The sequence below is a fragment of the Chanodichthys erythropterus genome, chromosome 3 (genome assembly GCF_024489055.1).
Source record: "Chanodichthys erythropterus isolate Z2021 chromosome 3, ASM2448905v1, whole genome shotgun sequence".
Lineage (NCBI taxonomy): Eukaryota > Metazoa > Chordata > Actinopteri > Cypriniformes > Xenocyprididae > Chanodichthys > Chanodichthys erythropterus.
The window spans coordinates 65,872,229-65,899,502 of record NC_090223.1 but is presented as its reverse complement, the minus strand read 5'-3'; the positions used below and the strand labels follow the sequence as shown (position 1 = coordinate 65,899,502).

Below are 27,274 nucleotides of genomic sequence, written 5' to 3'. Positions count from 1 at the left end.
TCTTGAGCATGACAATGAGTTCACTGTACTAAAATGGCCCCCACAGTCAACATATCTCAACCCAATAGAGCATCTTTGGGATGTGGTGGAACGGGAGCTTCGTGCCCTGTATGTGCATCCCACAAATCTCCATCAACTGCAAGTACTATCCTATCAGTATGGGCCAACATTTCTAAAGAATGCTTTCAGCACCTTGTTAAATCAATGCCACATAGAATAAAGGCAGTTCTGAAGGCGAAAGGGGATCAAACACAGTATTAGTATGGTGTTCCTAATCATCCTTTAGGTGTGTGTGTGTGTATATATATATATATATATATATATATATATATATATATATATAAATTGTCCATTGTTAAAGGTTCATGAAACCCCCGTTTTCCCCTGGTCGTTCACACCTCAAAGCTCAAAATCTCTGTGAAAATGGGCGTGTAAAGCTCTGGAAAAGTGGGAGAAGGGGGAAGAGGGGAGATGCAACCAATGGAGCACAGACATACAACAAACCCATTATACAGAATAATGAATATTAAAATATGAGCACAGAGAAAATGACAACAAACTCCCAAGCACAAGGGCAAAAGAATATTTAAAAGGGCTAATAATAGGCTACATTGATTGTTTACGAGCACTGCAGTCTCATGATAAACAACACTTAGTTTAACACAGAAAGAATAAAGACAATTCATTTTGTCAATTTTTATTTGAATTTTCTATCTAAACCAGGCTTCTCTCCAGTGTGAATTCTCATGTGGTCTTTAAGGTGGTTTTCACGTGTGAAACTCTTTCCACACTGTTGGCAGGTGAAGGGCTTCTCTCCAGTGTGAACTGTCATGTGGTTTTCAAGTCTTCCTTTTCTACTGAAACTCTTTCCACACTGTTGGCAGATGTAAAGCTTTTCTCCAGTATGAATTCTCATGTGGACTGTAAGGCTTCTTTTATGACTGAAACTCTTTCCACACTCTTGACAGATGTAAAGCTTTTCTCCAGTATGAATTCTCATGTGGACTTTAAGGCTTTCTTCACGTGTGAAACTCTATCCACATTGTTGGCAGGTGAAAGGTTTCTCTCCAGTGTGAATTCTCATATGGCCTTATAAGGCTTATTTTATGACTGAAATTCTGTCCACACTGTTGGCAGGTGAAGGGCTTCTCTCCAGTGTGAACTCTCATGTGGTTTTCAAGTTTTCCTTTTCCATTGAAACTCTTTCCACACTGTTGGCAGGTGTAAGGCTTTTCTCCAGTGTGAATTCTCATGTGGCCTTCAAGGCTTTCTTTACGTGTGAAACTCTTTCCACACTGTTGGCAGGTGTAAGGCTTTTCTCCAGTGTGAATTATCATGTTGACTTTAAGGTTTCTTTTAGGTCTGAAACTCTTTCCACACTGTTGGCAAGTGAAAGGCTTCTCTCCAGAACTCTTAGTTCCAGTCTTTTGAGCTCTTTTTTCTGTGTTGCTCTTTCCCCAGTCATGAAATGATGTTTATAATAATGTTCTTCCTCTTCTTGCCTTTCATTAAGTTCATGACTCGCCTCTTTCAGTGCCATTAGGTCTAGGGCAAAAGTAGACATAAAACAATTTAGACATTTAAAAGCTTCAAAACCAACAACATGTTTGTATCCTGTGGATCAGGGATGGGCAGCTTTGGTACTGGAGGACCACTCTTTTGCAGAGTTAAGTTTCATCCCTAATCAAATGCACCTGCCTATAATTTTCAAGCATTCCTGAAGACTTAAGGCTGATTTTTACTTTTGCGTCAAGATGACGAATTCTGTGAAGGATGCAGTATATGGAGTATTCTTAGCCAGAATTAAATGAGATGTCTTTTTTAGGACACACAGGCAGGAAAGAAAACAGGAAGTATATCGTTGCTATGCCAACATGTTCACAGCAGCCTTGTTGCGCTCTCAGACAATGAATGAAAATTAATAATAAATTTGTATGTAATTTGACAAGAAAATGTATTTGTTTTATTTTGGGTTATGCTTGAGCTGGCTAATGTACAACAGATATCTGTTACAGAGACAAAGGAGGAGGATATTAGGCAGAACAAAGTTTAAAACAAAAACAAGCTTGAAACTACTTGCCTTTAAATGGGTGATGAACTGAGAAATCAAATTTTCCTTTTGACACATAAGAGGTCATCATACTAAAAGAATATTCTGTAAGTTTTAGAGTTGAAAACTTCCTTATTAGTCCAATAAAAGCTTTAATTGACACCAGACCCAGAAAAAGACAGGATTTACAAAGTGGGGATCTATGAGGTCAACGGGCAGCAAGCACCGCCTCTGCAGAAGAAGATCAACGCCTACTTAATCCCTGCCTGTTTAGCCCCGCCCACAGAATCGCGCATGACATGCAATAGAATAGGTAGCCTAAGTATTTAACTGTGTTAAATCTAATGCTTATAGAGTAAAGTGTTATCTGTTGTTCGTTATAGCCTAATTCTTTTGCATTTTAATCTGTTTAAAAATTTCAGTCAGAGTTGTTTTTGTTTTATTAAAAAAAAGAGTTCTTAAACCTGTTAAATTATGACAAAAATGGTTTTGCAACTTATTTTAATATCGCGATAATACCGTGATAAAAGCTTCATCAATTAATCGCAACATGAAAATTTGATACCGTCACATGCCTAGTGTCAGTAACTCAAACCAGTGACTAAACTTCACCTTGCGTTGTTTCTCTTAGTAGGATAAAAATAATCAGTTATTTAACAGTGACTGAATTATATAAAGAAAGCTCAAAGAAAGTCCCCTTTGCAATCGTTGGAGCAGCACGCTGAAACTGTCAATTAAACAGCGTGAGTTTATCAGTGACTGACGTGCAAAACTCCCGTTTTATTCAGTGAATCTCTTATATCGCGTTTGCACTGTTAATGAAGATGAAAGCATTTGTTTGTGTAGAGAAATTTAGTTGCAATGATGAGATCACAGCTTTCAATCGCTCAACATGTCTATGATTGACTACAATGTTCATCTCTGCAACCTCTGGAGGATGCAGCCTTCGAAATGAGACAGCTATTGTTTAGCCTTGTATCCGGCCTTGTCTCCGTGTTTTTGACCCTGGACTGTTTCCGTGTTTATGATTGTTTGCTGCCTGTGATTGGATTATTTTTCTCGTTTCTGTTTGCTGGTGTTTGACCCTCTGCCTATATGACTACGCTCATCCTATTAATAAAGTCTGCATGTGGATCTCCAACTCTGTTGTCGCGTCCCATACATTACACATACAAGGAACAAAAGAAAACAACGGGAAAAACACTAATAAAGCAGACAGCGGCAGTTATCGTACAAAACGTAATGTACATAATACACTCGAGTCATCTTATGATTATCGTGTTTATATTGTTTCACATGTACATGTTGAGAAAAAACTATAATATCCACATGCTCGGGTGAGAAAATGAGCTGCACTGACAGACGTTGCAGAAACACAAATATAACAATAATACATAACGCTGTGCTAAGCTAAGTTTCTAACAGCAGCACTTTGTATTTTCTGTTCGTAAATATATCTCCCTCTGTGAAACTTAAAGGAAGCATATGTCTCAAAATCATTTTGCTATTAGATAAGTTATCTTATCGGCTCACTCAGGTTACAGCTGCGCTTACCTGTTGTGAATGCAGTGATGAACAGCTTTCTTTCCTCATTTGACGGGTGTTTAGATTTCATGTGTTTTCTCATTATGGTGGTGATATTATTATAACTCAGTTTCATTAATTCATTTGATTAAAAGTAATTCCATTGTGTAAGATCATTTTCATCTAAGTAATTCCAAACTTCGCGAGGCAGGCAACAACATTTTGCGACAATCAAATAAAATAAACCTATTAAACATGCTCCACAGCACCACCCGGTGCATTTAGTTATAACTGCAAGTCATGAAAACTCTCGGAGTGTTTGGTATGGTAATGGATATGACAATGTAGATATATTTGGTCTTGGTGGAATAGATCTGCTACGCTGCTGCTGCTTTATTGCTGCTGCTGCAGAGCAAGTATGGGACTTGCTACTGCCAATACATACATGACCCGCTGCTGTGAGCAAGTAAGACATGCTGCTGCTGTACAATATAGCGTACATGAATAACCCCCCAACAGAGCAGGTTACATGATATTGGACAATACAAGCCCAAAGATGTCAGAGATCCCCCATCAATGCAGAAGGCAAGATAATGATTCACCCTCACCCCCCAGCAGATCTACCGCCAAAACAAATGTACTGCTGCTGCTTCGAAGAGCCATAGGAACCGTGTGTAAGCTATCTATGTGTGCCTGGCTCATTTTTGCCACAACAAATATTCTGGGCCGTAAGGCTTGGCTCTAGTTGCCTATTAGACTATGTGTGCCTGGGCTATCACGCCGAATGGCTTAGCTCTAGTGGCCTATGTAAATGTGTGTCTGAGCCAAAAGGCTCAAACATACCAATTAGAACACACATTATGTGTGGCTTTAACAAATGGTAAAACATTGCAGGCTAATAGAGATAAGAAACCCTCCTCAATCACCTGAGCAAATAATAGTATAATGATGTAGCATCATTTGATAATGTCATTGTAACCCTATATACTCCTAAAAGTAATCTCATTCAGATGAAAGGAAAATTAATTAGCATGACTTCAACATGCATCAGCTGACCCAGCCCGAAACATGTAGGTACATAAAACATCAGCCCTGAAGAGTTGTTGAAGTTGAGCAATACTATGAAACATTTATATTTACACATCATAATATCAATGAGATTAACAGAACTCAATATTTTTAATTAATATTCTATCTTGTCTGAGTTGCATGCTAATGCATTTCTATTACATCTTTGTCCCATATGCAATGGTTATGGCAGTGGATGCAATTTGACAGTGAATCCCATAACATAATTTCTCAGCGTGCAACTGACTGTCAGCCCTCACAGATTTACAAATTAAAACGTATGGCCGCATTCACTTTTCTCAGTAGCGAACTCAAAGTTCCGCTACGTCAATGGCTGACCACCACACTGCAAAGTGCCTCCTATTTACGCTCCTGTTAATGGATACCTCTGCATTTTAAGCAGAGAGAGAGAGAGATTTCTAACGGACATGCAGCACTGCTTAGATTAACAAAGCTTGTCCATAATTCGGCCACACTGCCTGCCGTTGCAACACACCGCATATAGAAAACACCTGAAGTTATCCAGAGCGCAACAGGAATTATACTATACAGATTATAACACAAAATTACACATTAAGCATCAACTGAGGCGCTCTTGCTTCGTTTGAAAAACACATGGAACTGCCTTGGCACACTCTAAGGTAAGCAGAAATGATAAATATCATTCTACGTGAAATCCATTAATTAAATGACTTACCGACCTTGCAAAATCGCTGTTCGTCCTGTAGTATGAAAAGTAAATGCACAATAAAATCTGAATACAGCTGCTCACGTACTTAGTATGTTCATAAGATGAAAACATTGTTTGCATTTTAATCATGATATATTCACATTGCATGATCACTCATTAGCCGACAAACTCATCTCACTCAATAGCAAACAGGTTACTTTAGCCCTGCATGCAACATCTGCTGCGTTCTTTTATGTTGTTGATATCCACTCCATTGCTATCTGAATTTGTTATTCATACTGCTGCTGCTGTACAAAATACTTGCTGTAGCTTCGTTAGAATGTGATACAAGCAAAACACGCTTCCATTTAAAGTTCAGCAAGCTTGTCTCTGTATCATTATAAAACATGCATATGCACTAGCTGCTAAAATGCTTAGTAAATCTCTCTAAGCATTAAACAGACTGTTGATATGACAGACTACGCAAATGCAGTGGTAGTATAAGAACCCATGTACTTATCTTAAGGCTGGTTCACACTGTGTGATTTTGGCCACGATTTGGTCGTCTGAGACAAATTTTGCAAATACTAAAAGATTCCTATAATCCTAGCCTAAAATCTGTAGTCTTTGATCGCTAGTTTGACAAGTTCACCGTCAGCCGGTTAAAGGATAAGTTCACTTTTAAATAAACTTTTGCAAATAATTTACTCACCCCCATGTCATCCAAGATGTCCATGTCTTTCTTTCTTCAGTCGAAAAGAAATTAAGGTTTTTGATGTAAACATTCCAGGATTTTTCTCCTTATCATTCATTTCAATGGGCGCCCAACGGTTGAAGGTCCAAATGGCAGCTTCATTGCAGCTTCAAAGGGCTTTAAACGACACCAGACGATGAAAAAGGGTCTTATCTAGCGAAACGATTGGTCATTTTTTTTTTAATTAAAAAGTTTAAGTTTTATAAGCACAAATGCTAGCCTTGCTCTTTTCTCCGATGCGCGTAAAATCTGTCATCTTTGATTGCTAGTTTGACATGTTCACCTTCAGCCGGTTAATGACCGTTGCGATCAAATTTTACCTCAGACGAAGTTCTGGCAGTGTCAGAAGATTTTGCGCACAATCCTCCAGTGTGACTTCTCCTACGACAATCGCCAAATTGCCTTCGTTTTTCAAGACAAACGTCATCAAAATTAATGATAGAGATGTCGTTGTTAGCCACCATTTCTGTCCCGTGTGTAACGCAGCTCACTGTCATGTTTGATGATGTAAAACTCCGGACAAGTTTTCATGAGGCTGTCGTGCAGTCTGACATTAATGACAGATGAGATCCAACAGTGTGACATGAGGATCATGTTCGTACAGTCTGACAAGTAACCATCGTAAAGGACTATTATAAATCGCACAGTGTGAACCCGGCTTTAGATGAATTCTGAAGCATGCTGCGCTACTAAGCAATACTTACTCATGTATTTAAATATTAAGCACACAAGCTCATTGGCTACTAATACAGCAGGAACCAATCATCTGTGACCTATAGATAATGATGCGATAATTAGCAGGTTGTGTTAAAGGACCTATTAGTCTGTGCCATCTAGAGTTTCATGCCAGAACTTTGTATTTTTATTTCTTAGGATTTATCATGGATTCACTGCATTACGGCCAGCAGATCAACATAGTAAAATTCGTATAGTCTTTTTATTTTTTCGAATATAAATTACAGATCGGATATTCAAATATTGGACTATTTGTGCACACCCCTAGCATACTGCGCAGCGTCTCGGGTGAAGGTGCGACACAGAAATATAAATCAGCCTTTACCGTTACATTTTAGGGTTGGGTTAATTTTTTACATGTGTGTTTGATCAGGGATGGACTCTGCAGAATAGTGTCCCTTCAGGACCAGAGTTGCCCGTCTATAGATCTTATACACCAGTGGTTTTCAAACCTTGTCCAAAGGGACTCACCACTGCACATTTTGTATGTCTGCTGTATTTTTCACATCTGGTTAAGATCATCAGTTTGTTAGAGGAGAGCTGACATTGATGGAGGAATTTACAAACTACAATTTCTGTTCCCATTCAGTCGGTCACGTTCGACGTACGTCGGACAGACCGACAAATAGGAATCTCGCTAGAGAGGCCAATCTACTTCGAGTGTAACTAAACGAGCCAATGCACATTGGCATGCAATCATATGCATCAGCTGCTTGCCTCGCAGCGCGGGTATATAATGAGCAGCAGGTGCGTTGCATCTTCAGCTTTTCGCTTCGGAGCCAAACCTTCTCAACACTGAAGAAGATAGCTACTGAAACCACGAGTGTGAACGAGTCTGCTCTTCGAGACGTCTCTTGGTTGCGGTGCAGGCGGACAGCGCAGCAGCGGGGCCGATTTCTCCTTTGTTTTTCTTTGCCTTTTTTATTTGAGCAAAAGCTGTAATCAGCGTGAAGGCCGTTCTCACGGCTGGTGAAACGGTGCGCCTAGAGCGCTAAAAAGCTGTTATTACAGCTGGTAAGAGAGCGCCTTCAAGGAGAGTGCACACGACAGGCTGCACATTTCCCTGTCTGTGCTGCAGCGGCTTTTCCCCTGCGTGCTTCAGCACCTAAAAGAGTCAGTCCTTGAAAGAGCTTACACGAGTAGTTCGCGACTTTTTAAAGATGTCGTTCTACTTGTGTGTTTCTGGATGCGGTCGTTACCTGGCGCCTCGGGATGGTCACCAGCGCTGTATCGCGTGCTTGGGCTTGAGGCACGCTGAGGCGGCGTCTGTGGACGAGTCATGTACCCATTGTGGGAAGATGACCGTCGCGGAGCTGCGGTCGAGACTCCACTTTCTGCAAAGGGGTGGAGTCCCGGTCCCGACGCCTCGTTCCAATCCTCCTCAGAGGGTTGCTTCGGGCGGCGGGGCTGGTGACTTGAGGATCACGGTGAGCGCGTTTCCTTCGGGGAACCAAGCCCCTAGGAACCCTCACCCCTCTTGCGCTCCGCAGCCAGTAGAGCTGCCGGGGGAACGCGGTGGACCACCCCAGAGGTGTGTACCATCCGTATCCTTCGGAGCTCCCCAAGACGACCGGATGTCGATCGCTGCATTGGAGGGTGAGCCTGACGCTTCTGGGGATGACGATTCGGCGCAGCTGCCTCCCTCGGGAGTGACGACTGTGCCCGATTCAGACCCGGAAATGATGGCTATGCTTTCCCGGGCCGCCAACAGGGTCGGGCTCGTGTGGAACCCTCCACCGTGTCCCGAGCCCTCGAGGTTGGATGATTGGTATCTCGGGGTGGCAAGGGCTGGTTCTCAGCCCCCCACCCCAGTGCCTTTCTTCCCGGAGGTGCATGAAGAGCTCACTGGCACGTGGACGGCACCTTTTACTGCCCGAAGCCGTGTCGGTGGGTCCTCCTCCCTCACCACCCTTGATGGTGGAGCGGCTAAGGGTTATACGCGCATACCCCCTGTGGAACGGGCCGTTGCTATGCAACTGTGCCCTAACTCCACCTGGCGGGGGGAGCCGTCTCTCCCTTCCCGGGCCTGTAAGTACTCGTCGGATCTTACCGGCAAGGCTTATCAGGCCTGTGGGGAAGCCGCTTCCGCCTTACACGCTATGGCGTTGTTGCAGGTCCATCAGGCCAAGGCACTGAAGGACCTGCACGAGGGTGGTCACGATCCGCAAGTTCTACAAGAACTTCGTGCCGCGACGGACCTCGCGCTCCGAGCGACGAAGGTTACGGCGCGGTCAGTGGGTCGTGCGATGTCCACCATGGTGGTCCAGGAACGCCATCTCTGGCTGTGTCTTGCGATCATGAGGGATACCGACAAAGTCAGGTTTCTTAATTCCCCCGTGTCCCAGACCGGCCTCTTCGGCGACGCGGTCGAGAACTTTGCCCAACAGTTCTCGGCTGTACAAAAGCAGTCAGAGGCGATTAGTCACATCCTGCCGAGGCGGTCAGCTGCTGCACCTCCACCGCCGGCGGCACCTCAGACTGCCTGCGCCGAGGGCGCCCCCCTGCAGCCGCCCCCGCTCCGACGCCCCAGCAGCAGCAGCCTCCATCCAAGCGGCATCGTGGAGCGTCCAGCCACCCCCTAAGAAGAAGGGTGGCAAGGCCAAGTCCAAGCAGCCCTAGGACGGGCGACCCGGAGATGGACGGGACTGCTCTTCAGGAGGTGGTGACCGCACCGCTCCTTCCCCCGGAGGAGGGCCGGGTGGAGAATCTTTTGTTTCCCCTTTTTGTTCCGCTGCTGGCTCAACGGTCAGCGGTACCCAAATTTTCAATAAAAGAGCAGTTTCCTCTATCTCCGGGTCCGAAGAGGGCTCGGAGAGCAGTGGGAGGGCTAGAACCTCACCACTCTCATCCACCTCTTCTGTCGCCAGCGGACAGCAGCGAGCAGCAGGTAGGCAAAACCTCAACTGCTCCCTCTGTCCACCCGTGGAAGCAGGTAAGTGTTGCACAGCACACTGTGACCCCGCTTCGGGCCGCCTCACACAGAGAGCCTCCCGGGCCGCGTCCCTGCGTTCCACCTCGCTGCCCCGCGGCGGGTACGCCGGTGGTCCCCTTGGTGCCGCTTGCGCGGTCTCTGGGAGCCTGGCTAGCGCTCCCCAGTCCGTCTCGCTGGCTCCTTCGGACCATCAGGCTCGGCTATGCGATTCAGTTCGCCCGGCGCCCCCCAAGTTCAGGGGCATCCTCTTCACTACAGTGAAAGATGCCGATGCCCCTGTTCTGCGTGCGGAGATCGCAGTCCTACTGGCGAAGGACGCGATAGAGCCGGTCCCTCCAGCCGATTTGAGGTCGGGGTTCTACAGCCCCTACTTCATTGTACCCAAGAAAAGCGGCGGGTTACGACCGATCTTGGACCTGCGAGTTTTGAATCGGAGCCTTCACAAGCTACCGTTCAAAATGCTCACGCAGAAACGCATTTTCGAGTGCATCCGTCCCCGAGATTGGTTTGCAGCGATCGACCTGAAGGACGCGTACTTCCATGTTTCGATTCTTCCGCGACACAGGCCATTCCTGAGATTCGCGTTCGAAGGTCGAGCATATCAGTACAGAGTCCTACCCTTCGGGCTGGCCCTGTCTCCCCGCGTCTTCACGAAAGTCGTGGAGGGAGCCCTTGTTCCCATGAGAGAACAGGGTGTTCGCATTCTCAACTATCTAGACGACTGGCTTATCCTAGCACAGTCTCGGGATCAGTTGTGCGAACACAGGGATTTGGTGCTCAGTCACCTCAGCCAGTTGGGGCTTCGGGTCAACTGGGAAAAGAGCAAACTCGCCCCAGTGCAGAGGATCTCTTTTCTCGGTATGGAGTTGGATTCGGTCGAACAGATAGCACGCCTCACAGAGGAACGTGCTCGGTCGGTGTTGAACTGCCTGAATACGTTCAATGGCAGGACAGCGGTCCCACTGAAGTTCTTTCAGAGGCTCCTGGGGCATATGGCGGCTGCAGCGGCTGTAACACCGCTCGGTCTGCTTCATATGAGACCGCTTCAGCACTGGCTTCACGGCCGAGTCCCGAGATGGGTGTGGCAACGCGGCACGTTCCGGGTGCCAATCACTCAGGAGTGCCGCCGAAGCTTCAGTCCGTGGTCGGACCCTTTGTTTCTTCGGGCAGGAGTGCCCCTAGAACAAGTGTCCCGGCATGCTGTGGTTTTCACAGATGCTTCTACCACCGGCTGGGGTGCCACGTACAACGGGCATGCAGTCTCAGGGGTTTGGACGGGACCCCATCTGCATTGGCACATCAATTGCCTCGAGTTGCTGGCAGTACGCCTTGCTCTGAGCCGCCTCAAAGGCCTGCTTCAGGGCAAGCATGTACTGGTCCGTACGGACAACACTGCGACCGTTGCGTACATCAACCGTCAAGGTGGTCTACGCTCCCGTCGCATGTCGCAACTCGCCCGCCATCTCCTCCTGTGGAGTCGGAAGCATCTGAGGTCGCTTCGCGCCATTCATGTCCCCCGTGTGGCCGACGAGCTATCACGAGCTGCGCTGCCCGGAGAGTGGCGACTCCACCCCCAGGTGGTTCAGCTGATCTGGAGAGAGTTCGGAGAGACTCAGGTAGACCTGTTTGCCTCACCAGAAACCTCCCACTGCCAGTTGTTTTACTCTCTGACCGAGGGAACACTCGGGACAGATGCACTGGCTCACAGCTGGCCCCGGCGCCTCCTCAAATATGCGTTCCCCCAGTGAGCCTACTTGCACAGACCCTGTGCAAAGTCAGGGAGGACGAGGAGCAGGTCTTGTTAGTTGCGCCTTACTGGCCCAACCGGACCTGGTTCCCAGAACTCTCACTCCTCGCGACAGCCCCTCCCTGGCCCATCCCTCTGAGGAAGGACCTCCTCTCTCAGAGATGGGGCACTCTTTGGCACCCGCGTCCAGACCTCTGGAAACTCCATGTCTGGTCCCTGGACGGGACGCGGAGGTTCTAGGTGACTTACCCCCTGAGGTACTTAACACCATCACTTCGGCACGTGCACTGTCTACGAGACGTGCTTACGCCTCGAAGTGGAACCTGTTCGTCGAGTGGTGTTCTTCTCGTCGAGAAGACCCCCGAAGATGCTCGATCGGAGTCGTGCTTTCCTTCTTGCAGCAAGGGTTGGAGCGTAGGCTGTCCCCCTCCACCCTCAAAGTCCATACTGCTGCCATATCCGCTTACCACGACCACATAGATGGCAAATCTGTTGGTCAGCACGACCTGGTCATCAGGTTCCTTAGGGGGGCGAGACGGTTAAATCCTCCTCGTCCCCCTCCATACCCTCTTGGGACCTTACTCTGGTGCTCAGAGCACTCCAGATTGCTCCCTTTGAGCCTTTGCTGTCAGTAGACTTAAAGATTCTCTCTATGAAGACTTTGCTGCTGGTGGCATTGGCCTCCATCAAGAGGGTAGGGGACCTGCAGTCATTTTCGGTCGACGAATCGTGCCTAGAGTTCGGGCCGGGTGACAGCCGCGTGGTACTGAGACCCCGGCCTGGCTACGTGCCCAAGGTTCCTACCACTCCCTTCAGGGACCAGGTAGTGAGCCTGCAAGCGCTGCCCTCGGAGGAGGCAGACCCAGCCCTGGCTTTGCTCTGTCCAGTTCGCGCCTTGCGACTGTACTTAGACAGAACTCGAAGCTTCAGGACCTCAGACCAGCTCTTTGTCTGTTACGGAGGCCAGCAGAAGGGAAAGGCTGTCTCCAAGCAGAGGATGGCCCACTGGATAGTGGATGCCATCGCCCTGGCTTACCAAGCTCAGGGCGTGCCCTGCCCGCTCAGGTTGCATGCCCACTCCACGAGAGGTGTGGCATCCTCCTGGGCGCTGGCTCGTGGCGCCTCGCTAACAGACATTTGTAGAGCTGCGGGCTGGGCGACACCTAACACGTTCGCTAGATACTATAGCCTTCGTGTCGAGCCGGTCTCCTCCCGTGTTCTCGCCTCAGGTCAGAGGCACGGAGAGGCCCCGGCTTAGTGTCGGCTTGCTGCGCTACATGCGCATTCTATTCTCCAGAGAGTCCCTACGGGCAGACCCTGTTGAGTCCTCCGGTTACCCTTCGGCAGCCGACGTGGCGGAGCGTCTGGCGCCAGGCCTATACTCCGTTGTATCCTTGAGAACCGGATTTAGGCTGGGTTCCATATGTGTGACCCTACGGGGATCCCATATGGCTTTTTCCACGGCTGCTCCTAAACGAAGCCTGTGTCTTTCCCTCTGGGAGAACCCATCTCTCATCGAGTGGAGTCACCCCAGTTCTTCCATATGTTGTACAACCTACAAGGTTAGTCCATATGTACTTATCCATATAACTCCTTCGGGGAAGGATATGGCTTCCGCAGCGTTCCTTATCGCATGTAAGGCTACGCTTTCCCAGCGTTATCCAATTGTCGCACTGAGTGGGTTTTGGGAACAACAGTGATCGACCCTCTCTGCGTGAGCCTGGTCCCACCGTCCTTAGGCAAAGGGGTTCAGGTGGCTCACGTCAGAGCGCTGGAAGAGGGCAGCTCCTGTGGCGCTTTGGTAGGGATTCCTATTCGTCGGTCTGTCCGACGTACGTCGAACGTGACCGACTGAATGGGAACGTCTCGGTTACATAGGTAACCCTCGTTCCCTGAAGGAGGGAACGGAGACGTACGTCCCGTCGCCACAGGCGTTGTCCTGCTGATGCTGCCGCCTGCTCGGTTCGGCTCCTCAGCGAAAACCTGAAGATGCAACGCACCTGCTGCTCATTATATACCCGCGCTGCGAGGCAAGCAGCTGATGCATATGATTGCATGCCAATGTGCATTGGCTCGTTTAGTTACACTCGAAGTAGATTGGCCTCTCTAGCGAGATTCCTATTCGTCGGTCTGTCCGACGTACGTCTCCGTTCCCTCCTTCAGGGAACGAGGGTTACCTATGTAACCGAGACGTTCATCACCAGACCTGATATAAACCTAAACATACTCAAATTATTTAAATTAATTGAAAAGTGTTTTACTATTCAATAAGTGATAGAAGATATTTGTTGTTGTAATGTCATACATAGCACACACAATAGTATTAGCCATTCTGTTGTTGGGGAAAAATTTAATATGCCAATATCTGCTTCAAGCTATGCAAAACACCTCTCTGAGCTCAACAGACACAGTGTCTGCTGAAATCCAGGGGGGTAACGGTGAGACACCCAAACTGAGAGCTTTCTCAAACCTAGGGTATCGGATAATTTAAATAAGTTCAAAGACAGAAGGGGGACCATTGTGTTTCCTGCTTGTTAATTAAATTAGTTCTAAAGACAGAAGGGGAAGCCATTTGTGTATGTGTATTGTCACTAGCCATTTGTGTATGTGTATTTGTCACTAGCCATTTGTGTATGTGTATTGTCACTAGCCATTTGTGTATGTGTATTGTCACTTTCACCCTGTATGGAAAAGTACTGAGAAGAGTTGCTCAAACATTGGGGGTATAAATGTTTGTGGGTTCTCTTGTGTCCTTAGTTCACACTCGGGGCAGACATTGTATGGTTGTGTCGACTGTGGACTCTTTCTTGCAAGAAATAAAATCTTTATAAAGTGAATTCTCCTAAGGTTTGTCTCTTACTAGTGATGTCAGCTAATTCATTTTTGCCGCAACAATTTTGGTGTCAGAAGTGGGATTCCTTGGACGGACCTTCTGGACCTGGGCAGCACCGGTGACCTGCAATCCTGACCCAAGTCAGCCCTAACCCCGTTTAGATTCAGGGACGAGGGGCCGGTGCTGTGTATGTCCGGGAGGACGACCACTGGAATCAAGAGAAAAGAACCCGAGACGGCAACGGGAGCTGCTGGTAAGAGACAAACTTGGAAAATTCAGGGGGAGATTTTTTTTTAAATAGAATTTGGTTAAATTGAAAATTGAATTGATAGGGATAAACCATAAGGGGAGTCTGAATCTGTGGCAAATGCAGCGTGAACTGATGTTTTTTACGAGGTAAAAAAAAAAAAAAAAAACTGAAATCACGTGGGCGAATAAGAGGGACTGAGTTGTGTGCGGTCCGGGGACTAGAGGGACTGAGTTGTGTGCGGTCCGGGGACTGAGTTGTGTGCGGTCCCAAATAGGGCGCTATTGAGAGCGTCCGCCCGGCTGATCTTGGGTGAAGAGATCAGATCTGTACGGAGACGTCCAACAGATTAATAGCGCGCGCGCGAAAAGCAACAGAATCAGACTGCCAATATGGGGAAATCCCAAAGCAAGCTAGCTGAATATGAGACACCGGTATTTTGTCAAATGAGAAAATTATATGGCCAAAGATGCATGCAAGATATAGAAAAGTTGATCAAATATCATGATTTCCCAAAAGAAGGAACACTTAGTAGTACAAGGTTGAAAACGGTAAAATTGTCGATCGAAGAAGGGAGTGACATAACGAAGGGTTGTGCTAAAAAACATGTATGTGGGAAATGTGAGAAAACAATTAATTGCTGGGTGGAAGAGGCAGATAATAGGGAAAGAAGAATGTTGAAAAAAGAAAAGAAAAATGAAGAAAAGGCGACTGCGCCTCCACAGAATGAGATTACTATTACTAACACATCTTATGCTTGTGCTTTTCCACATGAAACACCGCCGAGCTACACAATTTATCCCAATGCGGAGCTCCAAGGCCTGAAAGTGGACCCCGACCTCGACTGCTCTCCGTTTCCACCGAACCAACCAATTCTACCAGCCAAACCAACTCCAGCTCCCCAGCAGAGAGACGGGGGAGCACGCGCCGCTGAGATGAGAGAAGAGAGAGCGCGCACAGCTGAACGGTCAACAGAAGGAGGAGCATGCGCAGCCGAGCCAACAGCAGAGGGGGCGCACGCAGCTGAAAGCTTCCGGGGCAAAGAAACACTGCCGTCCGGAAGGAGAAAGAGACTAGTGATCCGGAAGACAAAGCAAAGAAAGAAAGGTGCGCAATCATATGTTTTACGTTCCAACACACATGCACGAGCCAGAATGCTGGAGTCAGACGGGGACTTCGATCTGAATCCTGATACCCTCACAGAGAGCGACGAGGAAGAGGAAGAGGAAGAGGAAGATTTTGAGATCCAGAGTCCGAAGAAAACAAAGAACTGGGACAGAACTGCGAAGGAAGAGCGGGTGAGCATCACAGCACCCATGGTGGAAGTTATGGGAACAAATTCAATAGAATTAGTATACCGCCCTTGGAATTTAACCGACATGAAAGAGGCAATGGCCCACCTGCCGAATCCCGACGACGCAGGGGACCGTTTCGCCACCGAACTGATGACATTCTGCCAAGAGTTCAGCCCGACGCTAAATGAACTGAAAAGAATCATGATGGCAAAGCTGGGAGGAATGAACTGGCACAAGATCAGCGCAGAATTACCAGCAGCAGATCACAGACGAAGTCACGTTAACTGGTATCATGCTTCAAACGACGGATATCGAGCAGCTGTGATGGGACTGACTGAGACTGTGAGGAGAGCATTTCCAGCGCGCATTGACATGTCCAGAGTGAGCCACTGCCGTCAAGAACCAGGTGAGAGCGTTCAAGTTTATTATGAGCGACTCTACAGTGTGTTTTGCAAGCACAGCGGGTTAAAGGAACCAGCAGATCGTGGCGACAGACCAACCACGTGGGAAAGTTGTTTGGCGAATAGTCTTTTGAATGGACTGAGACCTGAGATTTCCCAAGCCGTGAAACACAGCTATATTGAATGGACTGAAGGACGAGTAAGCACCATCATGAAACATGCCTTGCACGCGGAAGATGAGCTGAGGGCAAAGAAGGAAAGGTCAAGAATAAAAGAATTGCAGTTGGCAGCCGTGCAAAGACCGCAAAGATTCAGCGGGAACATATGGGGACACAATTCAGATAAAAATGGCTGTTATCTGTGCGGAGCTGATGACCACATTGTTCGTGAGTGCACGAGATGCAGGAAGTGCAAAATGGATGGACATTTGGCAATAAACTGCCCTGAACTGCGAAAGGCTGACTGAGGAAAAAGGATGCGGAGAGCAGGAGGAGATCGGGTGGACCACGGCCAAGGATGCAAAAACCGCCGCAAAGGGAAGTACACATTTACTAATATCAAACACACACACAAACGCACCCACACCTGAACACATGCACTGATAATGCAATGAAAAAAAAAAAAAAAAAAAAAAAAGCTTGCACCTCTTTGTGTGTTTCTGAAACAAACAGAGAAGATTTTGACAAATGTTTGATTATGTATAGCAGTAAGGGATTTTTAAACATGCCTGAATATCCGCTGCTAGTTGAAGGGACAATGATTTCATTTTTGGTAGACTCAGGGGCGACCCGATCTGTTTTGCGATCATGTGACTTGCCATGTGAACCAGCGCTAACAAACAAAACGCATGGTTCTTTGTCTGTATCAGGACATTATATAACAGAACTGTTCACTGTGCCACTAAAGTGTGAGACGGAAGGGGGCCACATGCTGAAGCATGCATTTTTTAACTTCAAAAACATGCCCAGTACCCATTCTGGACCAAGATTTAATGTGCAAATTAAATTTGGTAATGGTTGCAGATCCCTCAGGCATTGTAGTGAGAGAGGGTGAGCAAATGTATTTGAAAACAGAACCAAAAATGGGTTTACAAATGGCACATAACCAAAACTGAGTGGCCAAAAACAATCTGTGAATTGGGAAAAAAATAGAACGCTGTCATTTGGTACAGATTTTATGATGCCTGACAATTTGCATTGCACGTCACTTCGCAACAGAACGAGATACTATGGAGAAAAAAAAAAAAAAAAAAAATCTGTTCTTTTGTAGCTACATGGAGACAGAATGCGACCAGTGGGTTATTTCTCTGGCAAATTAGATCCAGTAGCAGCAGGCCTGCCGCACTGTCTGAGGGTCGTGGCAGCTGCTGAACAGGCTGTGATGGCCTCTAGAGAATTTGTGGGGTATTCTGACATGACATTAATGGTTCCGCATGCCGTTTCCATGATTTTGCAGAAACAGAAGACATCACATTTGTCAACAGCACGATGGCTGAGGTATCAAACAATTTTGCTGGATATGCCAAACATCACGGTCAAGCGTTGAAGAGTGCTGAATCCTGCCACTCTCCCTCTAAAAGAGGAGGATGGGGAGGAACATCATTGCTGTTTGACTGCACTCAAACAGATATGTACCCCGCGCCCTGACATTTCGGACACACTGCTCGAAAACAGTGAGCATATCCTGTTTGTGGATGGCTCTGCGTTCAGAGATCCACAGACAGGCCTGAACAAAGTTGGTTACGCAGTGACCACTGAATTCGAAACATTGACATCTGGCACATTGCCATCAAATTTTTTTAGCTCAAGCGGCGGAGCTCGTAGCCCTAGCAGAAGCATGCTAGCTTATGGAGGGTAAAAGTGTAACGATTTACACAGATTCACGATACACGTTCGGGGTTGAGAATGATTTTGGGGCTTTATGGAAACATATAAAAAAAAAATTTTTGAAATCTGATGGCCGGCCAATTCTAAATGCTTCTCTTGTGTCTACTCTTCTAGACACAATTCTCTTGCCAAAACAACTTGCTATCTGTAAATGCGCAGCGCATACTAAAAACAAAGATTTCATTTCAACAGGAAACACAAGAGCAGATATGGCTGCGAAGGCCGCGGCAGCACAGCAGTCAAAGGAACCAGAATGTATTTTATTATCTGAAACTAACACAAATGCTTTGACTTCCTTACAGAGTATGCAGGCATTTGCTACAGTAGCGGAGAAGAACCTGTGGAGACGTTGTGGCTGCAAACTTGAGAATGATGTGTGGATGAGCGTGGATGGCAAGCCTTGTTTACCCCGACATTTTTTATTTTTTTTTTCTCTCATTATGCTAAATGCCTCCATGGGCGAGACCATGGAGGCAAAGGGGCTATGGTAGGGCAGATGAAAGACATGTGGTTCACAAAGGGTTTTATTGTGTTAATGTACATGAGAATGAGAAAAACAACCAGAGTAAATCTAAGCCCATTTGAAATTGTTTTTGGACGACCGCCCTTCATGGGAATGGAAGGGGGTAAACAACAGTTGCCATCCATAGATTTGTGTGAGCACAATATGTTGAATTACCGCAAAGAAAAGTCTTCTCTATTGTCTAATGTCTGTGTGCGGGAGAAAGATTCTCAGGGGAAACCGGCTGAGACTCCCTTGCAGAACATCAAGCCGGGAGATTACATGGTGATAAGGGACCTGAGGAGGAAGAGCTGGAAGGTGAAAAAGCTTGAGCCTTTTATCGTGCTTCTGACGACACACCGCCGTCAAGGTAGCTGAGAGAGCGACGTGGGTGCATGCGAGCCATTGCAGAAAGGTCCCACCAGTGATCGGGGAGGAGGAGCCGAGAGGAGAGGAGCAGAGACACTGGCACAACATGGTGCTGAGCCAACCAGTTTTCAAAGAAAACACATCAAAACTAATCTTCCTCGTACGTCCTGGACGTACAACTGTGCGATCCACTTAGCAGTGCATTTCCAGCATAGTACAGAGAATGTTGAAGACTAATATGTCTCAGCAAATGGGTAAACTAACTGTTTATGACGATTACAATGAGTGAATGAACAAATTTGATGAGATGTTAAGCGAGGAGACAACTAAAATAAATTAGGGGATTTTTATTTATTTGTTTTTATTATTTTATTTAATCTGGGTAACATTTCAAGGGAACCCAGATATCTAAATGTTTCTTTATTTACAAATTTAAGAGAGTAATCATTTATACAAAAAATTAGAGATGAAGAGTGTAAGTGTGATGAGTAACTTAAATTTGCTTGTTTTATTATTATTGTTTATTATTCTTATTTTATTCATACCTACACATTTTAAATTTTTCTTGTGAGTTATCAAAGAATGATAAAAGGGGGAATTGTTGGGGAAAAATTTAATATGCCAATATCTGCTTCAAGCTATGCAAAACACCTCTCTGAGCTCAACAGACACAGTGTCTGCTGAAATCCAGGGGGGTAACGGTGAGACACCCAAACTGAGAGCTTTCTCAAACCTAGGGTATCGGATAATTTAAATAAGTTCAAAGACAGAAGGGGGACCATTGTGTTTCCTGCTTGTTAATTAAATTAGTTCTAAAGACAGAAGGGGAAGCCATTTGTGTATGTGTATTGTCACTAGCCATTTGTGTATGTGTATTTGTCACTAGCCATTTGTGTATGTGTATTGTCACTAGCCATTTGTGTATGTGTATTGTCACTTTCACCCTGTATGGAAAAGTACTGAGAAGAGTTGCTCAAACATTGGGGGTATAAATGTTTGTGGGTTCTCTTGTGTCCTTAGTTCACACTCGGGGCAGACATTGTATGGTTGTGTCGACTGTGGACTCTTTCTTGCAAGAAATAAAATCTTTATAAAGTGAATTCTCCTAAGGTTTGTCTCTTACTAGTGATGTCAGCTAATTCATTTTTGCCGCAACACTGTACTCCGGCACGGTTAGCGATCCAGATACAGAGCCATCACACTAGTGATATTAGACGGAAAGAATGAGTGCTTATGAGATGTGTTTTCTCAGCACAAAACTGGTTATACTGTAACTATGGTTAACTTCACAGACTTCAGTGAATGAATACCAGTACAAACATGTGCATCAAACAGACGGAGCACAGTTGAATAGAAATGAAACACTAGACATCCTGTTCCTGGAGATCTAAGTACATTCAGAGTTCAGACCCAACCCTGATCAATCACACCTGAAGCAGTGAACTAAGATCTTCAGGGGCAGGTGTGTTCGATCAGGGTTGTATCTGAACTCTGCATGTATGTAGATCTCCAGGAACAGGATTGGGCATTCCTGCTCTAGGTTCATCAGCTCATTATTAGAGACTCATGATCGGTAATTAATTTCTCAAAACAAAATCTACAAGTGTCCTGTTGAGGTACTCCGCTCAAGTTCAGATTTTTAGGCCCTTCCCTTGCTAACTTCCCTCCATCTTAAGGACTCAGAAGTACATCATTGTTTACACTGAACCAACACTGGCAGAATCTGTCTAGCTACTTTAAACGTACCTCTCTGAGCTCTTGATCCCAGGTCATTAAATGTGCATTAAAAAAAATACTTAAATACAAGCAAGTACATTTGTAGTACATTATTTTGGTGCTAAATAAAAGTGTCAAAGTTGTACACTATACATACACTATTTCAAAGTATATTTGTACTTCAGTAGTACTTCACTGCACTTGGAAAAGTATACTAAATACCAGTACTACTTAAATTGATTTTTAGTGCATTGAAATAAAGTATACTACCTCAAAAATATACATGAGTTTTATTAGTGTATTTGTTAAAAGTGTGCTTTGAATGCTTTAAACATTAGTTCAATCTTAGTAGACTTTTATGTAGTAATCCTAAGTTTAAATGAAGTTCATTTTATTACAAATATATTATTAATGTATTAGACATAAGTACATTTTCCCAGCTGTGGTAAATAAGTACACTTAATATAATTGCACTAATTAGCACTAACACTTAAATAGTTTATTAGTGCATTGAAATAAAGTATACTACCACAAAAATATACAGAGGAGTTTTATTAGTGTAATTCTAAGAAGTATTCTTTCAATGCTTTAAAATTAGTTATATCTTAGTAGACTTTTATTTAGTAAACCTAAGTTTAAATGAAATTCATTTCATTACAAATATATTTCTAATGTTCTGGTTAAGAGTACATTTTCCCAACTGTGGTACTTAAGTACACTCAATATAAATGCACTAATTCTCACTAACATTTAAATAGTTTATTAGTGCATTGAAATAAAGTATACTACTGCAAAAATATACAGAAAAGTTGTATTAGTATGCTTTCAATGCTTTAAAATTAGTTCAATTTTAGTAGACTTTTACAAAGTAATTCTAAGTTTAAATGACAATCACAAATATATTACTAATGTTCTAGTCATAAGTACATTTTCCCACCTGTGGTACTTAAGTACACTTAATATAAATGCACTAGAACACTTCAAATGATTTTAAGTGTAGTCAGATAAAGTATAACAAATAGTGTTTTATAAGTGCAATACTTAAAAGTGTGCTATGAATGCTTTATATAAAATTCTACTGGATTTTATATATACTGTCACTAAGTTCAATTTTAATGGATTTTCATGAAAAATACAGTACAAAATGAATTAATTACAAGTAAACAGGTGAAAAAGACGTAGGCCTATTATTAAATGTATTAAAAAATATACTTGAAATGCAAGTTGTTAATAATACATTTTTATTCCCAATATGCTTATTAAAAGTGCATTAAAAATATTTTGAATTGCATTTTAATATATTTCTAAACAGTATACTAGAAGTATTTTGTTAATAGATATATGCTAGTTAGTTTTATCATATTCTGAAAACAAGCATATTTTTAATACATTTCTAAACAGTTTACTAGAAGTACATTGGTAATAAATATATGCTTTGATACGTTTTTTAAAAAATTGCTGAACACAAGTATACTTTTAGTGAAATTAGTGTATTTACAGAAAGCCTAGTTATGTTACTCTTATTTAAAGTATTTTTATATGTACTTTAAGAAAATAGCAAAAGGATTCAGCTTTAAGTGGGTTTAAATGTACTTAATAACCATGTGTAGGCCTACTGCAATATATCCTATTTTAAATATTTATATATTTAGAATTTTAAAATTTTCAAAATAAAGATATTTTGAAAAACATTAACATTTACAGTGTACCTATTATTGAGCACTGCCATAAGCATATTTATCTTTGCCATAAGCATATTTTAAACGGTTATACTACTTTAAAGGCTGTTGTCCGTTACATGTTAATTGTAATAGTATACTACTGGAATTTCCACAAGGATTTCAACATCATATTATTTGAAATGCACCATAAATCCATTTTCCAATGATACTTAAAAGTTTGCTATATATTTACTTGTGTTTAAATTTAATCAACATGTGTAACACACGTGAGGAAACCTGATTGGTTTCAAGGTCGCTGAACAGCTCTGATTGGTTCTTATGATAATGAGCTGCAGGCTCTCACCTGAGAGAAGCTGTTTAACAGATATGCTGTGCATACGAAGCCTATGTGCCTTGAATGTTAATAGTAGACTAATTTAAACTGCTAAATGATATATATATATTAGAGCGATCGTGTCACTTTAGAACACTTGGAAGAGACCATGCGATTCATATGCATTACTGTTTTTTCGATGCCTTTTTGAAACGTTTTGATGAATCATCTTTCATCGGAGGGATATAAATCTCTGAGATTTCACTAAAATATCTCAGTTTTTCTTTCGTGTGGCTTTTGGAACCCCGTTATTTTGTGACTCCAGGTAAGATTTGTATTTGATTAACTTTACTTTTCTATGCTAGTCGTATTTTTGATACAAAGTGTAACAGTGCGTCTTTTTCAATGCAGCTACATTCAGTTTGACCAATCAGACGCGATCAGATGAAGACGCTGCACGCAGAAGTTACAGGTAAGTTTTAAGTTGCTGTTTGCGTAAAGAAAATGTATGCTGTTTGCATAAATTAAAAAATAAACTGAAATCTGAATGCAGAGACAAGCGAAGAGTGTTTTAATGTCGTATCACCTCTGTTATAAAGATTTTTTTTTTTTGTAACTCAGTTTTCTTTATTGCTTCAAATATCAATATCAATGACTTTGTGATTGAACTCTGCTCACTGTAAATAGGGTTGTTGGGCTTCTTCTAATCTTATGTTTAGTGTGAGTGCTGCATAGTGACGACAGACAAGAGAATAAAATGGACACTCGTATGTCAAGCTTGATGACGATATGAAATTCTAATGAATATCAATGCAAATTATAAAACACTGTATATTCAATCATGGATGCAAAACTGTTATTCATTTGTTAATTTTATACAAATTCCTTTTTTCCCTTTCACAGATCCTGTGATAAAGCAGCCTTCAAATAGTAGTGTCTGAATTACAAGACCTCAGTTGCAGAAAATGCCAGTTGTGCTCAAAGAAGTGACCCTCCACTTGAAGATGTGACATTTAAACTCTTTTGTTTCTTTGTTTGGTTCAGGCATTTGCATGCTTACATTTGTTAAAAAAAAATACACTTCACTTCTGTACTTTGTTTTTCAGTGACTTTTTCAGAAAATTGCATTGTAATTCTTATTCACTGATGTAAAATTCTGAAATGTTTTATTTATTTTAAAGTATTTTAGTCAAAAGATTTAGTCAAAAGATTAGATTTCAAAGTGTGTGTGTGTGTGTGTGTATACAGATAAAAACAGCTTTATAGTGTTATGCTAATGCATTTGTAATGACCTGAAATTGTATTGGAAATGTTCATAAAGCACATTAAAACAATACTTCAGATCGAACTGTAATAGCAGAAGTTTTAAAAGTACATTGTAAATGTATTTAAAGAAATACACTTAAATTGCACTAAATGTACTTAAAATGGGTCCATTTTAATTTAATATATTGCAAATAGCTTAAAACATGAACTTAAGTACATCTTGAAATACGCTGCTTGTACTTCAAGTTGTTTCAAAATAATACATTTAATATGCACTTAGTATAGTATAATTTTTAATATATTAAGTGTGTCCACAAAGCACAATTTAAATATATTTAGTGCCATAAAATACACTTTTTAAGTACACTTCCATAAAAATTGTGTGTATGATAGATGGTGTAATGAATGCGGACTCATAGTAAGAGCCATTTGCAGCTTTTATTAAGGTGAGAGTGGTCGTACAGGCAGGGTCAATCAGGAGCGAACAGGAACAGCAAGGAACAGGCAGAATCGTGGTCAAGGAACAGGCAGATATCACTCACAGGTCAGTATACAAAGCAAGGGTCAGGACAGGCAGCAACGGGTCAATAAACAGGAAACAGTCAGGATCAGTAACAATAAACAGGCAGACAATAAACACAGGGAAATGTCACACAGGGTAAACAAGACCTCACTGTGAGGTGGTGTGAGTGAAAGTCCTTTATAGTCCTGTTAATGTACTGCAGCTGGGTGTGGTGATTAGTGATAGTGATTGGTGGAGTGAGTGCAGGTGATTGGCAGAGAGGATTATGGGTAATGTAGTCCGGGAACTGACAGGAACAGACAGTGATCATAACAGATGGGTTCAAATGTACTACAAGATGTTACTAAGTACATTTTTTTAAATACAGATAGTATATTAAAAGCACATTTTAGTTCAAATTTATGGTGTCTCAAAATAGCAAAGTTGAGTACACTTAGATGTTCTTAAGATTATATAAAGAAGTACTAAAAAGAAGAGCTTTTAGTACATTAAATACAAAATAAGTGCATGGAAATAGAGCACTTTAAGTACATTATGGAAGTGTATTAAGTGTACTAAAAAAAGTGTATTTTACTGCACTTTTTTTTGATCTGGGATTGCTTGGAATATGCAATGGAGCTGATTTGCACTTATAGTAAGTAAGTTATTGGCAGATCTGAGGGACCTATAGGAGCTGAGTTCAAGTAAATAAGATCAGAGATATAAGATGATGCTTGTCCATTAAGATCTTTAAAAACAGCAACATCTTTAAATTGAATTCTGAAAAAGACAACAAGCTAAAACTGGAGTGATATGATCATGTTAACAGTCTAGCTGCTGCATTCTGGACCATCTGCAAATGTGCCAATGAGGATTGAGAAAGGCCAAGGTACTGCGAATTACAATAGTCCGGCCGTGATGTGATAAATGCATGAATAACATGAATAATCTGGAAAGGAAAGTGATGATTTAAGTCTGGAAATGATTCTCAGTTGATAGAAGCTGTTTTTAACTACTGAGCTAATTTGTTTTTCAAGACAAAGCTCAGAATCAAAGATAACACCTACATTTTTTGCATTTTTTGCATTTTTTGATTGTCTAAGTAATTGGCTATAGAATTTCTGTTTTTGGAGGGTCCAAAAATAATCACCTTAGTTGTCATATATACATAGTTATATAAGTAGTTACTGAAGTACACAGAAACATACACAGGACAAATCCAAACATTATCCTGAATGTGTGTGAAAACAACGTGAATGTACTGAAATGTGTCTGTGCAGAAATACAACATGTGATCAGTGCGTCGAGAGAGAGAGAGAGAAAGAGAGAGAGAGCGCTCATACATGATTTGTTTGAATATAACGGACTAAAATAATGGACAAAATATCTTAATAGAACATGATCTTTACTTAATGTTGCATAATTTTGACTCATACAGTGTATTGTTGGCTATTATACAAATATACCCGTGTGACTTATGACTGGTTTTGTGGTCCGGGATCACATTTAATGGAAACACTGAATTTTAAAGTGATGTTGTCTTACGGTGTGGAACGGCATGAAGGTAAGTAATAAATGACAGAATTTTGATTTTTCTGTGAACAAACCCTTTAATTACAAGTAACCAGCCCTAAACCAAACCCTAACTCTTGCTCTACAGTAAGTCCACTTGAATGAAACGACTGAGTGAATTCAGAGTCTGCGTTCCAGTTCGTTTTTTAAATGCCCTTCCCTCGCTAATTTCACAGATTTTGTGCTGCTATTTAACAATCATTTGAAACTAGAAATTCATTCAGCATCTGCAAACCTTAATTAAACCATTTCACGATCAATTAGACAGGAATTTATACCTGAATGATATTATGCTGGAATGAATGAACTCTGTAATATTATCTGTAAGATTATACTTCTGTATATTCTCTATATCTGTAGAGCTGGACATATTAATGATGATCAAATGACTGAGTTCAGTTGTGAGAATAAAACCAACCTGTTTGTTCCTCAGTTTCTTCATGTTTCACACTGAATGTTTCTTCAATCTTCATATCTTCAGTCTCATCTTTATTAAACTCAATCTTCATTTCTTCAGTCTCCTCTTTAATAATCATCTTCATATCTTCAGTCTCTTCTTTATTAAACTCAATCTTCATTTCTTCAGTCTCCTCTTTAATAAACTGTAAGTAGAGAATAATTAAACAGAGTTAAAAGTCTTCAATGACCTAATGTTGGAATAAAAAAAAAAACCACTCAAAACTAACACTGCAAATTAATAAACTTCATATTTAGATAATTATGATCTACATTTGGTATTTAACGAGTTATAGATTATATTTAAATGATTACACTTTGATGAAAACATGATTAGTTAGTTTGTTAGTGTTTGTTGTTCTCATTCATGTTCGAACAGCACAAGTCGTGATTCAGTGAATCATTTATCAAAGTGTTTGATTCAATTGACTGAGTTGAAAAGTTCAGTTTCTCCATCATTACTCTCCAGAGACTGAACTCGTGTTCATGATAAACTGATTTATGATTTATATATAGAGAGAAATGAGACGCAGGTTTACTGTTTCTCATCAGTGGATGAGTTTTACTCACGCCAAAATCCTTCATTACAGTTAGATAAAGAATCACAAGGTTACATTAAATAGTAAATAAACTCATTAAACATCGCTGGTAAAACTATTAAAACTACAAAACTGTTTCCGTCGATTAAAACAGCTTAAATCATTAAAACAAACCTTTATTCAGCAGAATCACAGCAGATGCAGGAGTGCGGTGC

The 27,274-nt window shown here is 42.6% G+C and overlaps 1 protein-coding gene across 2 annotated transcripts; it reads right to left on the bottom strand.

Moving 5' to 3' along the window:
- Positions 1-449: 449 nt before the first annotated feature.
- Positions 450-27,274, bottom strand: LOC137007561 (gastrula zinc finger protein XlCGF8.2DB-like). 2 transcript variants are annotated; one of them, XM_067369102.1, is made up of 3 exons: positions 27,234-27,274; positions 26,483-26,666; positions 450-1,545 (listed from the first exon to the last, which is right to left on the bottom strand). In XM_067369102.1, exon 3 carries the CDS (start codon positions 1,335-1,337, stop codon positions 1,020-1,022), a length of 318 nt encoding a protein of 105 aa, XP_067225203.1. In that variant the 5' UTR covers positions 1,338-1,545; positions 26,483-26,666; positions 27,234-27,274; the 3' UTR covers positions 450-1,019. The 2 variants fall into 2 exon arrangements, with proteins under 2 accessions (XP_067225203.1, XP_067225206.1); XM_067369105.1 differs by lacking the exons at positions 26,483-26,666; positions 27,234-27,274 and adding an exon at positions 6,025-6,127.